Genomic DNA, 13,311 nt, shown 5'->3' on the forward strand with positions numbered 1-13,311 from the left:
AATTTCTGACCCGAGTGTCCGGTTCTAAACTACACGACATGCTTATTAAGTACGTTGTAGTTAGGATAACTGGGTGGCCCAAAGCAAGCAGAGTAGAAGAGGAACTGGAAATGGAAGGTAACATCTATGTCGCTTGTGCACTATAAGCAGTGACATCTCTCTCAGAACTGGCACTCTTTCTGGAAATCACTAGAGGACTTGTCCCCATGTTCTCCAAATCTAGATATGCCTCATGATGTAATCCTGAGGCTACAACCGCATTAAAATCAGTATATTCTAATACACCTACAGTTCACTCAAAGTTTTCTATAATGCTTCGAATGCAGGATTTCACCATCAATAGGAAAATTTCATTAAAAAAAAATTTCTAAGCTGCCGTCTTCAATTTTGTGACCTGATATTTCAAGAGCACCACAAACCCTAAAATTCATTTTCTTCCCCTTAGAAAACAAGAGGGAGGCTTTATTCAAGTACGTCACCATGTTTGCTGGGCTGCAAGCTCATTTGGAACACAGGCAAGCTTTTTCTGTTTGGCAGACATGCACAGTTGATTTTAAAAAGCACTTTGGTTTTATTTTTAAGTTAACATTTATGCAATTATTGTGGGATCATTTTTATTAAAGATTAGATCAGAAAATAAGTGCTGGTGTTTACTCATTTTATAGCAATGGCATACCAAAAATGGTTGATCTAAATGTCTTCTTCGGTTTGCAGAAAAAGTGCCATTTTGTTAAGTAGGTGGCTTTTAAACAGCAGTACTACTTGGCAGCACTCATTCAGAAGTGATTCTTTCCATCAGTTTAAAACACAACATGAATTACAAGCAGAGAAAAAATATACAATTTCCTCGGGTGCTGACTTTCCTGGCCCCACGCTTTCAGCTCTTGAGGAGTAAAACTCTCACAGAATCTGTTATAAATCTCAAGATGTCTCATGACCCATGTGATGTTCATTTTACTAAGAAATAAAATAAAATAAGAAGTACTCAGAGCAGCTGGAGAAGAGGGAAGTAATTTGAGGGCATTGTTATACTTTGTCAATTAGTGTATGAGTCACTCAGATGGAAGGTATCACACAGAGGGCTCAGAGGAAGAGTTTATTCGAAAAGGCCACACTAAAGAGTAAGATGGAGTGGTCTTCTCTGAACAGCTAACTAATGCCTCTAGACAGGGTTGACAAACTATGACGCCCATGAGCCAAATCTGGCCCACAGCCTTTTTGATTATCTAGGGCTGCCGTTGAGCAGCAACAGCAGAGCTGGGTAGTGCACAGACACCTTACGGCCATAATGCTTAGGATAGTTACTAGTTGGCCCCATGTCTCTAGACCCTGGCTCTAGAGAACAGCCCTGGAAGCTGGGTGTACTTCTAAGTGTTAAGGTAACTTACCTAAAGATAGATTGGAAAGTTATAAAACTATAAAATAATAGTAATAACAATTTTCATTTGTATAGCATCTTTAATTTCTCTAAGTACTCAAACATATTCTTGGAGTTGCTTTGAACAATATGATCAAACAGAGAAGACTTACGGTGACATCCAGATGCCACGACTGGGGATGGGGGAAGGCAGATGAATCCTCCCCTCAGAGGGCCTCTGAGAGGCTGAATGATAACTGAAGGAGAAAGTTTTCTTTCAAGTTCCTGGTGTCTTCTGTACCCTTAGGATCTTATATGATACATAGCAGATGGTTTAAAATTCATGCATTTTAGATTAGTGTTAAGCTTAATTCTTAGTTTTACACAACTCCATAGTTTCTGCTAAAAAGCACATCAATGTCAAAGCAAGGACTTGGAATAGGAAAAACATACAGAAGTAGTGATCAAATTCTAGAATCACGGGAGGCCAATGAGAGATAGGGAATATGTTACATGAACTTGGGCATGACGGATATGTGCCAACCCTTGGACTTTTGCTATTTCAGACCAAGCCGTCTCTCAGATCATCAGAGGGGCTAAGGATTATGTAATCTGGCAGCTGTGAGGGGGTCCTCTTTGCTGCCACAAGGAGAGATGGTGCCTAAGAAAAAAGCCAAGAATGGAGAGAGCTAGGAGACTCTGGGAGGCACCAGGAGAGACAGGAAGGAGAGAGGGTGAGACAGACTGAGTCCTGATAACATAATGAGGAGTTAGAGCCAAATTTGTCTGGAGGAACCTTCTGAAATTTTCATGTATATCAGCCAATAAATTCTCTTTTGTCTTTAACTAGTGTGACTTGATTTCTGCCACTCCAAAATGAAAGAGACCTAACTGATACGCTGAGAACATTTTTCTACTGATAATAACTAAACCTTTATTAACAGATGTATCATTTCAATTGTGGACATGAGCAAATATACACGGTTCAAACATTTTCCATCAAAATCAGTAGCAGGGAAGGGCAAGGCAGGACCAAAACCATATTGATGTACCATGTTTAAATTCTAGTCTTAAAGTTCCCCAAGAATGGGATTCTGTCGCTAAGCTTATATAAGATGTTTCTGAATTTCATTAAGGGAATTCTTATTTTATAATTATAGTGCTGGAAAATATTTTGTCTTCCTAGTAGTATTCATGATATTAGCCTTCCAGGGATTTGTCAAAAATATTATTTTTTGAGGTTTTATTCTTTGTTGAGGTTTTGTTCTACATCATTCATATAGTTTTGGGCCAACTTCAAACTCCAGTGAATTATGTCTATCAGGTTTCTTTTTATTCAAATACTTTATCTTCTTTTATATTCCCAAGATACATGCTACTGCCTGCAGGGCTTAACAAAATCTGCTGGAGAGTTATTCTGTGATGTTTATGTACTAAATAAACAACGTATTCCATCTGATACTTTTACCTGTTGGAACAGCTCAAGCATCACAAATTTATAGTTCCTACGTTGAATCACTCACCAGTTGTGTAATTCAGCAAAGGCAGCTTTGATCTTCTTCACAGAACTATCCACTTCTTCCTTGATCATGACGCGATATCTAGTTAGAGAAACGGTGCAGCGTTGCAAATCCTTCACTGATTTCTCAATATTTGGGCCTAAAATTGATGTCAAAAAATATTATTAACTTGAGTATTTTATCCTCTGTTTGTAAGCTAAATGACAAAACAAAGCAATAAGACCACCAAGAAAAATGGACTCATCTTTCATCTAGTAAAAGTTCCATCAGGAGAATGTTTGTAACCCAGTGTGGGTGGTTTGCGTGGCACCTGAGGCTGTTATGGTTTCACCAGTGGGGTCTCTGGCTGGGCCATCTGGGGTACGCTTGTCTCCTGCACTCTTTGGAAGGAGGCTGTGATCATTATGTTCTATCACAAATTGCAGCGCCTTAGAATCTGATATGTCTAAAGACCATTTGTGCTGCTGGCTCTCTCTATAAACACCACTTTGCATGGTTAAAAGCCAGCAGGGCTTTTGGAAGAGGAAATTGACACAGAGACTGGGAGAGGTACAAATGAGCTAGAGAGAGGATGGGGCATCAGTGCCAGGTACACTGGCACTGGCGCCATCATCTGAAGCCAGGTCTGTAATTAGAGCAGCAGCACTGAAAATAGCTCTATGGGTGCCCATCTCGCCTGATTTCCTGAAACTGTCACCAGGGTCTACAGATAGCGTATCACAAACAGGCAGATTGTACTTATCACAATCAGGCCATGTTTCGTAGAAGAAAGAAATCCCCCTCAAGAAAAGTGAGAAAGGAGATCAAACTAAAGCCAAGGAAATCAGATACAACTGAGGCTGAATGAAAAGAACAGTATTTAATCTTCTGGGAATCAGAAAGGAAGTGATTTTCATTTTTAATACCAGTCATGTATCAAGTATATCCAAGCTCAGAAAAATCATAAAAATCCAGCATGTCAAATATAAAACCCTCTTTCAATGTTACATTGTGTGTAATTTCTAACACAGAACTGAATTTACATTGGGAAGACCATATCTGAAGAACATATACCAGCCTCCAGACTCATCTTTGTTCAATGCAAGTCACGCAATTGCGTATCAGGGAAACATGAGTCCCTTTCAGCAGTTACATTTTTAAAAGAGCTCCTGCATGAGCACTTGCTTTATAAGATATTAGGATGGAAGGTATTTGTGGTGCAAGTTTATCCATGCCTACAAGAAGGATGGTCTCAGAGGGGCAGAGAAAGGAGATGTAATTCCATTTAAATATTCAAGACCTTTGATTACATGGGAGGAATCACATCTGCCTTTCCATCTATGTGGGTCACAGAAAAAAAAAATGCAATTTCATGTGCATCTGTCTTCACTAAGCAGCATCTTTTGGAAAGTTCTGTCACTCTGGCACTCTTCTGTATGTGCAAAATATGTTGAATCATTTGTGCAAAAGAAATCACTTTACCTCTTTTCTTTGCCAACTCATCTGGCTTTATTTCAAGATGAGCTGCAGGGGTATTGGACTTAACAGGAGATGTTTTTGCCTTAGGCTTGCTTGGGTTACAAGGCTGCTCAGCTGACCACTGTAGGCCATCTGACCTCTCTGTTGTTCCATGTATAGGTTTGGGGTTCCCATCTAAGGATAGTTTCTGTTGCAGTAGTCTGTTGCCTTCTGTAAGAAAACACCAAATAATGACTGTGAAGTGATAAACTAAAAACACTGATGATAAAGTGATGGAGGATGCCAAGATTTTTGTTTTTGTTTACAAGTTGGCAATAATGCCTTTCATTGCAAACAGTCAAGAAAACTGTTTTAAAATAATCCCCAGAAGATTAGAGGGTGTACTAGAAGAGCCTTGTATTTTGAGTAGGAAGACTTGGGCATGTTTTGGCTCTGGTAATTACTTGTAGAGTGACCCTGGGCATCTCTGAGCCCTAGTTTCCTCATCCATAACCATCCAGGAAGGTTACTAAGAGGGCTGTAGTAGATGAGCAGTGCCTCTTCCCCCCTGCTATTCCAGTAAAGGCTTATGAGTCTTTAAGTACAATTTCATATTGAGGCTATAAAAATGTAGCCCTCCTATCTCCAAGTGCTACATTAATGTCTTGTGATATTTTATTCGGAATTAATGAAGGCAGAAGAGTGATTGGAGATAGAGCAAAAATGAAGTGACAACAGATACCATAATCATTGCATCTAATTTATGGAGGGCTTAAATCAGAAAACGTCATCATAATATCTCAACTATATTTAAAATCTAGGGAGTCAGATTCTCTCTGGAGATGTAATAGATGTGGCAATAAATTAGCAGGATGTTGCTTTCGGCATCTTTTAAAGGTAGGCTCCTATTTAGTTATTGCTGGAGTGAATTAAATGGCACGTTAGTGGCCTGAAAAGGAAATGTATCACCCTTAACATCTTGCTTACTACCAGAGAAAGTTTTGGGTGTGAGAAAAGGGAAGCCAGTGTGCTTTTGAAGGCCAGGTTCTTGTAGAAAGCTTGATGAGTGCAGTTTGGATCTAGGAAAACCAAGTTCTGGTATTCCTTATGTCCTGGATGACCTTGTGGGAATGTCTTCACTTGTCTGGCTGACTGGCTTGCACTCAAACAGAACACAGTCATCTTTGTAATGCCCAGCCTTTTCAGAGAGTCACCCTTGCGCTGCTACTCTCTACTCTCATGGTGCTTTGCTTTACTTAAAACCATGGTACCATGGTTTTATGTTTTAACACAAGGCTTCCGTATCTGCCCCTCACCCCTGCCTTGCAGGGGCTGCAACCTTTCCAAGGGCCAACACTGAGTCCAGTTCTGTTTTGAAGCCCTGGTACTTGTGTCTGGCTCAATGGCTTTCTGTAGAATTATGATTGAATTAAAGTACATTCGAAACAATTTCATAGAAAAAAGTAAAATACAATGAAAATCTTACCTGACACAGTCACAGAGACTACACTTGAAAAAATACAAAGGAATATGATCTAGGTCCTAGTCAATTTGATTTTAGACATTAGTCCATTCATGATCAATATAATTAGACTTCAGTTGAATCCATCATTCATAACTTATGTATCAAGAAAGCACAACATACTTTTTATGAGCTGAATGAATACCCTTAAAAGTTTACTCACAGTACACAAAGTGTTCAGCAAAGGTAGTAAACAAAGTATATAAGTACTGAAAACAGCATTTCCTCCAGTAATAAAACAGATTCAAATGGTAGTATGCAATTTTATCCTTAGTTATATTAAAGTAGAACTTCACTATAAGGCACTGGCTGTCAAACTTCAGTGTGAAATGAGTTTCCTTTGGTACATATTACACATGCAAGTTCCCAAACACCATTTCTAGAGATTCCAGTTCAGTCGTGGGCCCAGGCTTCTCCTCCCCAGGTGATTCTGTTGGAGTGGAGATGGGTGGTACCAGCCACCCTGAGAAACCCTACTGTAAAAGATAAAAGACTAATTTTATGTTGAGTCTATAAACATTTGTGTTAAAACAATGATATGTCCAAACTGGTTCCAAGTCACTACCTCTCTAAATCCCAGTTGAGAGGCAGTCTTGATGAGATACTATAAATTGAGAATTCTGGGATAGGCTGTTTTTGCACTGCTGTAAGGGAATACTTGAGCCTGGGTAATTTTTAAAGAAAAAGAGGTTTATTTGGTTCATGATTCTGTACGCTGTACAAGAAGCATGATGCCAACATCTACTCAGCTTCTGGTGAGGGCCTAAGGAAGCTCACAATCATGGTAGAAGATGACTGGGAGCCAGCATATCACATGGTGAGAATGGGAGCAAAAGAGTGAGGGGAGAGGTGCTACATACTTTTAAACAACCAGATCTCACATGAAGTAACTGAGCAAGAACTCGCTTATCACCAAGGGGATGCTGTTAAACCATTCATGAGGCATCTGCCCCCATGATCCAATCACCTCCCACTGGGCCTTACCTCTGACATTGGAAATCGCATTTCAACATGAGATCTGGAGGGGACAAACATTCAAACCATATCAAATTTAAAACACAGATCTTTGTGTATAGTGTCGTAAAGAGATCATATTCCTGAAAATAAGCGGATTTATACTCTAACTTAATGGAAACAATGACCCTAGAGCAGAGGGAAGAAATTATTGTAATGAAATGCAAAAGAATTTTAAATGGAAGCCAAGCATGCAAATGAGCATGGGCTCATTAACCTAGAGCCGAAAACATTTTGTTTGTGTATCAGAGAACTGATATGTGGTCTACTGGTTCGTTTCAACATTCCCCAAACAAATATCAATTGAGAAATGTGAGTAGAGATATTTTTTTAGGTCCTGAAAAGCTGTCTCATTGCTAGTGGAATCACTGAACATTAAAATCTTCAAGACCACTTGTACATATTTGCATATATGTATGACATGCATGTATGTCTTGTTCATCATTACCGTATGTGTTTGGTATCTTGTAGATACATAATAAATACTGAATGAATGAATCAGCATTACTTCAGTACAGACTTGTCTTCAAATATAGTAAAACTCTGGGACTCTTGCAGATGAAAACTGGTGGAGGGTTATAGAGCTTTAACAGAAAGTCACTGTATCTAGTGACTTTCCTCTAACATTATAGTGAGAAATACCATCAGCTCTCCATCTATCTGGAGTCCACTTGTAAACTCCAACAGGTTATAGCTCAACGGAGGCTGATTCACACATAAGCCTCAGTGTCCAGTAAGGCAGCCACTGGCACATGTGGCTACTGAACACTGGAAATGTGGCTTGTCCAACTTGAGATGTGCTGTAAGTGTAACATATATGCTGAAATTTGAAGATTTAGTACAAAATAAAAAATTTAAAATATTTCTTTAATAATTTAAAAAATATTGACATGTAGAAATGATATTTTTGATACATTAAGTTAAATAAAATATATTACCCAATTTAATTCACCTGTTTACACTTTTTAAATGTGGCTACCAGAAAATATAAAATTATATACGTAGTATGTGTTAAATTTCTATTGGATAACACTAATAGGACACACAAGGAGTGTGAGAGTGTTGCTCTTCAGTGTGTAATCACTACTAATTTATATTTTAGAAAAGGATATTTGTTTTAACGAAGACTTAAAATATCCTCTGCAATTTCTATATGAGAAAAGTGGTGACAGGGTGATGTATGTCTTGTTCATCATTACTGTACGTGCTTGGTATCTCGTAGATACATAATAAATACTAAATGAATGAATCAGTGTTACTTTAGTGCTATGCATGCTTACGGCCCTTCCAGTTGTAGGGAGCCTAGTCTGATGAGTCTCTGGCTGTGTCTTTATCTAATATTCATCAAATACTTGAAGCACAGTAGCTGTATCATGGAAAGAAAAGTTATCTCTGGAAACATCCCATCTGCCTAGATTTCAATACAAATTGTATACATTTTAATTTAATCCTTGTCCATGTATCTAAAAATGGCTCCTAGAAGTTTGTGTCTTTGAATTTAATGATTACTTGAGCCTTCCTTTTATTAAAAACACTTACCAAATCCCAATTTTGTATATATACACAAATGGTATATAATGTCCTGAGTATCACATTGGTTTCTGATTCAAGGATTCAACAGACACGTATGGAGAGCACACAATGTATCAGCTCTGGTTTATTTATAGGCAATAAATGAGAAACAGACTGACCTTAATAACTAGTATGTAAAATGTGAAAAAATAATGTAAGAGGATAGCAGAGTAAATCTTAATTGACCTTTCCCATTGAATTGTCTTGGTACCTTTGTTGAAAATTAATTGACTATATGCGTGACTATTTCTGGACTGTATTCCATTCCACAGACCTGGCTGCCAGTTCTCACACCACCATCACACTGTCCTGGTTACTATAACTATTAATACACAATGAGTCTTAATATCAGGTAATATATGTCCAGCTTTGCTCTTCTTTTTCAAGACTGTTTTGACTATCTTAGGTCCTTCGCATTTTAATATACATTTAAGAATCAATTTGCCTATTTCAACAAAAAATATGATGAGATTTTCATTGGTCTTGTGTTGAATCTATAAAGCAATTTGGGGGTAAGTGGTATCTTAACAATACTGAGACTTTTGACCCTCAACATGACATACTATGCCATTTATTTAGATTCTAAGTTTGCTTCAGCATCATTTTATAGTTCTTAGAGTCTTGTGCATCTACAATCAAATTTATTCCTAGGTATTTTAGACTTTTTATGTAATTGTTTATAGTATTTTTAAAAACTTCAATTCCAAAATGTTGGTTGCTAGAGTTCAGGAATACAAATGCTTCTTAATATATTGAACTTGTATCTAGCAACCTGGATAATTTCCTTATTAGTTCTGGCAGCTTTATTTATTTATTTTTTGATAGGTTTCTTAAGATTTTCTTTCTACAAACACAATGATGACAGTGATGATGAAATCTAACTTCTTCTTTTCCAGTCATTCCTTACCTTATTTCCTTGTCTTATTAATCCTAACTACAAAGCAGAATGAGCATCCCTGCATTATTCTGGATCTCAGGGAAACTGCATTCAGTATTTTGTCAGGTATCACACAGCTGTAGAGTTTCCATATATTTATTAGACTTTAGAAGTTCTCTTGTATTCCTTCTTTGCTGAAAGTTTTTATTTTGTCAAGTGAATTTATTTTATAAACTGAGATGATCATATTATTGTTCTCTTTTATTAATAATATTATGTTGATTGTTTTTTAATGTTAAATCAATGTTGAGTTCCTGACATTAACCACGCCCACTTGGTCATGGTGTATTATACTTTTATATATTGTTTACTTCACTTGTTAATGTTTTGTTGAGGATTTTTGCTTCTTTATTCATTAACAATATTCTGTAATTTTCTTTTCTTGTAATGACTTTGTCAGGTTTTGGTATGAGTTATGCTGGCCTCATAAAATGAGTTGGGAAGTATTCCTTCTTTCTATTTTCTGAAACTGTTTAAGATTGCAGTCATATTTATTCCTCAAATGCTCATGGAAATTCACTAATGAAGTCATCTGGGCCTGGCAATTTTAATTATGAATTTCCTTGATAAGTATAGTGTTATTCAGATTTTCTATTTCTTCTTGTGTGTTTTGGTAGGGTGTGTTTTTTAAGAATTTGTCCATTTCATTTAAGTTGTTGGATTGGCATAAAGTTGTTTATAATATCCTGTTGTTAGCTTTTAAATGAATGAATTCAATTTTATTCCTGATACTGGAAATTGGTTTATTATATTTTCATTATGATTCAGTTCAAAATTTTTCTCACATCTCTTGTGAAATTTTCTTTTTGACTAACGGATTGTTTAGAAGATTAATTTTTAAACGTTCAGAGATTTTCTAGTTATCTTATTGCTATTGTTAATTCAATTATGTGTTCAGACACCACACTCTTAAGATGGTACATTAAAATTTGAAACTTATTTTATGGTCCAGCAACTGGCCTTTTTTAAAGTAACTGCCATATTCTCTTGAAATTGTTGGGTGTGTTGTCCTATAGATATCAATTGGTTCAAGTTGTTTGATAGTATTGTTCAAATCGTCTATGTTCTTACTAATTTTTAATCTATATGTTCTATCAGGTATTAATAATATGATATTAAGGTCTACAATTGCTGTGGATTTGGATTTGTCACTTTCTTTAGTTCTATATATTGCTGCTTCATGGATCTGGAATCATTAGATGCACATATATTTAGAGGTGTTATGTCTTTTTGATCAATCAAACAACATATTACTATGAAATGAACCTTGGATATGAGGCTTGTTGTTTTTCATCAAATTTGGATAAACTGTGTCCATCATTTCTTCATGGCTTCCTCCTTTTCTCCCTGCCAAATTTCCTCTTTGCTCTTCTTCTGAAACTCCAATTACACCTTCGTGAGACTGCCTGATACTGTGCCTTAAGTCACTGAGGCTCTGGCTTTGTTTGTTTTATTCTTTTACTTTTTTTTCTCTCTGTTCTTCAGTTTGCATAGTTTCTTTTGACTTGTTTTTAAGTTCACTCATCCTTTCTTCTTCATTGTCTGAACTGTTGCTAAGCACATCTGATGACTTAAATCTTCTTTCTCTTCATCCATCATAGCCATCATTTCTTTCTGTAAAATTCTCAACATATTTTTAATTAGCAATCCTTGTCTGCTAATTCCAACTTCTGTGTTGTCAATGGGTCTGTTTCTAATAACTAACCTTTCTCTTCATTATAGGTCACATTTTCCTGCTCCTTCCCATGTCTAGTAATTTTTAAAATTGGACACTGACCATTTTGGATGACACACTGAGAAACTCTAGATCTTCTTCTTTTCCTTTAAAGGGTTTCGACTTTTGTTTTAACAGGTGATTAATATACTTGCAGATCACTGTCCACTCTCTTCCTCCCTTTTTGCCTTGAGGATAAATGTTATGCAGCTAAAAGAACAAGTTGGGGAATGGAACAGATGGTAAGGGGATAGTGGGCTGTTCCTTAAAATACTTTCATTTAATTCCTCTGCTTTATACTCCTCTTCTTGAGTGTGCCTTCCATCCCATGTGCTGACTCTGAACCCAGGGCTCCCCCAGTTTCTGCAGGGCAATCATCTTCCTCCCCACCAAAGCTCCTCCCTCTGTATTCTATGCTGCAGCATCTGATTCATCAATAAAGCCCCTTCCATCTACTTCCCTTCTTGTAGAAACGGATACCCTTTTTTCATTTTCTTCAGTAATGTGGATTTCTACATTTAAAAATTTATTTACTACAATTTAAGGGAATTTGTTACGAAGACAACACAAATTCATACCTTTCTTTCTCTTGTTCTTGATATGCTTTATCAAATTATTTTTCAGTCAAGTTGTACCATTTACTCTCAGCTGCAGTGCCTGCAATTGTTCTCACATTTAACTCTTGCCAGCAGTGAAAACTATCAACTTACTGGTTACTAAATCTTAGTATCAACTTATATACCTTACTTGTCCTTAATTTGATTTAGTTTATACAATAAATGAACTGTGCTGGTTGTTTTTGTTAGCAGTGCCAAAGAAAACAAACCCTCCTCTTGGGGGAAATATATAAACTTGGATTCAAAAGTTTTCATTATATATGTACAGCCATGTATGTATTCAAATTTGAAAGTTTCTGAAAATATATATTTTTTTCTCTTTAGTTTTTACTTTTTAGTGAAAGCTTGATGTACTTATAGGTAGAATGAAGAAAGAATTCAAATCTAACTTTAAGAATTCAAACTTGGCCAGGCGCGGTGGCTCACGCCTGTAATCCCAGAACTTTGGGAGGCCGAGGTGGGCGGATCACGAGGTCAGGACATCGAGACCATCCTGGCTAACACGGTGAAACCCCGTCTCTACTATAAATACAAAAAAACTAGCCGGGCGTGGTGGCGGGCGCCTGTAGTCCCAGCTACTCAGGAGGCTGAGGCAGGAGAATGGCGTGAACCTGGGAGGCGGAGCTTGCAGTGAGCTGAGATCGCGCCACTGCACTCCAGCTTGGGCAACAGAGTGAGACTCCGTCTCAAAAAAAAAAAAAAAAAAAAAAGAATTCAAACCTAACTGAAAGGAATGTATTAAACATAGAATAGTTCTAAAATAATTATTTTAACCCTTTGAGTTAAGATGGTTTCATTGTCTCCTATACACAGGTAATTGCAACAAAGCACATCATCTGATCTTGAGTAAGTATTGTAAAGTAGTTCTATTTGGAAAAAATTGATAAAGAAACCAAGCATAACTTCGTTGTTGTAAAATTATGTCTAAAATTGCTAATGTCTATGTTACTTCAAGCATGCTACCATTCTTGAAAAAGTACTTATGTGAATGTGATGGTGTTTTATGATACTTGATACCTGATAATACAATTGGTAGTTCTTTGGTAATTGATCTTTGTGTTCTTAAATATTTACAAAAGAAGAAATATAAATGGAAAATAAACTTCTTAAAAAGTTCCATCCCCCTACCAATCAGTTTTAAAAGTAAAAACAATAAGATCACTACAACCTTTCTGGACGGTAATATACTAAAAACTTAAACACTATTCATACTCTTTGAAGCCAGTAATTCTACTTCTAAGAATATATGCTAAGGAAATAATCATGGTTGTTCACACAAATCTATATACAAGAGATATTCACTATAATATTGTTTATAAAATCAAACAATGGAGGCCGGGTGTGATGGCTCATGCCTGTAATCCCAGCACTTTGGGAGGCCAAGGCGGGCAGATCACCTGAGGTCAGGAGTTCGAGAACAGCCTGGCCAAAATGGTGAAACTCCATCTCCACTAAAAATACAAAAATTGGCTGGAAGTGGTGGCAGGCGCCTGTAATCTAGCTACTTGGGAAGCTGAGGCATGAGAATCACTTGAACCTGGGAGGCAGAGGTTGTAGTGAGCTGAGATCATGTCACTGCACTCCAGCCTGAGTGACAGAGAGAGACTCTGTCTCAAAAAAA

General features: G+C 37.0%; 1 protein-coding gene across 6 annotated transcripts in view; it reads right to left on the reverse strand.

The window, feature by feature from the left end:
- Window positions 1–13,311, reverse strand: part of SPATS2L (spermatogenesis associated, serine-rich 2-like) — a 171,899-nt gene that overhangs the window by 35,388 nt on the left and 123,200 nt on the right. For all 6 annotated transcript variants that reach the window (XM_011974544.1, XM_011974543.1, XM_011974542.1 and 3 more), the window contains 2 exons: window positions 4,339–4,545; window positions 2,881–3,016 (listed from right to left, as the gene is read on the reverse strand). In XM_011974544.1, the coding sequence (XP_011829934.1) occupies window positions 2,881–3,016; window positions 4,339–4,545 (343 nt within the window). The remainder of the gene's footprint in view (window positions 1–2,880; window positions 3,017–4,338; window positions 4,546–13,311) is intronic.

Source organism: Mandrillus leucophaeus, unplaced genomic scaffold, assembly GCF_000951045.1.
Source record: "Mandrillus leucophaeus isolate KB7577 unplaced genomic scaffold, Mleu.le_1.0 Scaffold146, whole genome shotgun sequence".
Classification (NCBI taxonomy): domain Eukaryota; kingdom Metazoa; phylum Chordata; class Mammalia; order Primates; family Cercopithecidae; genus Mandrillus; species Mandrillus leucophaeus.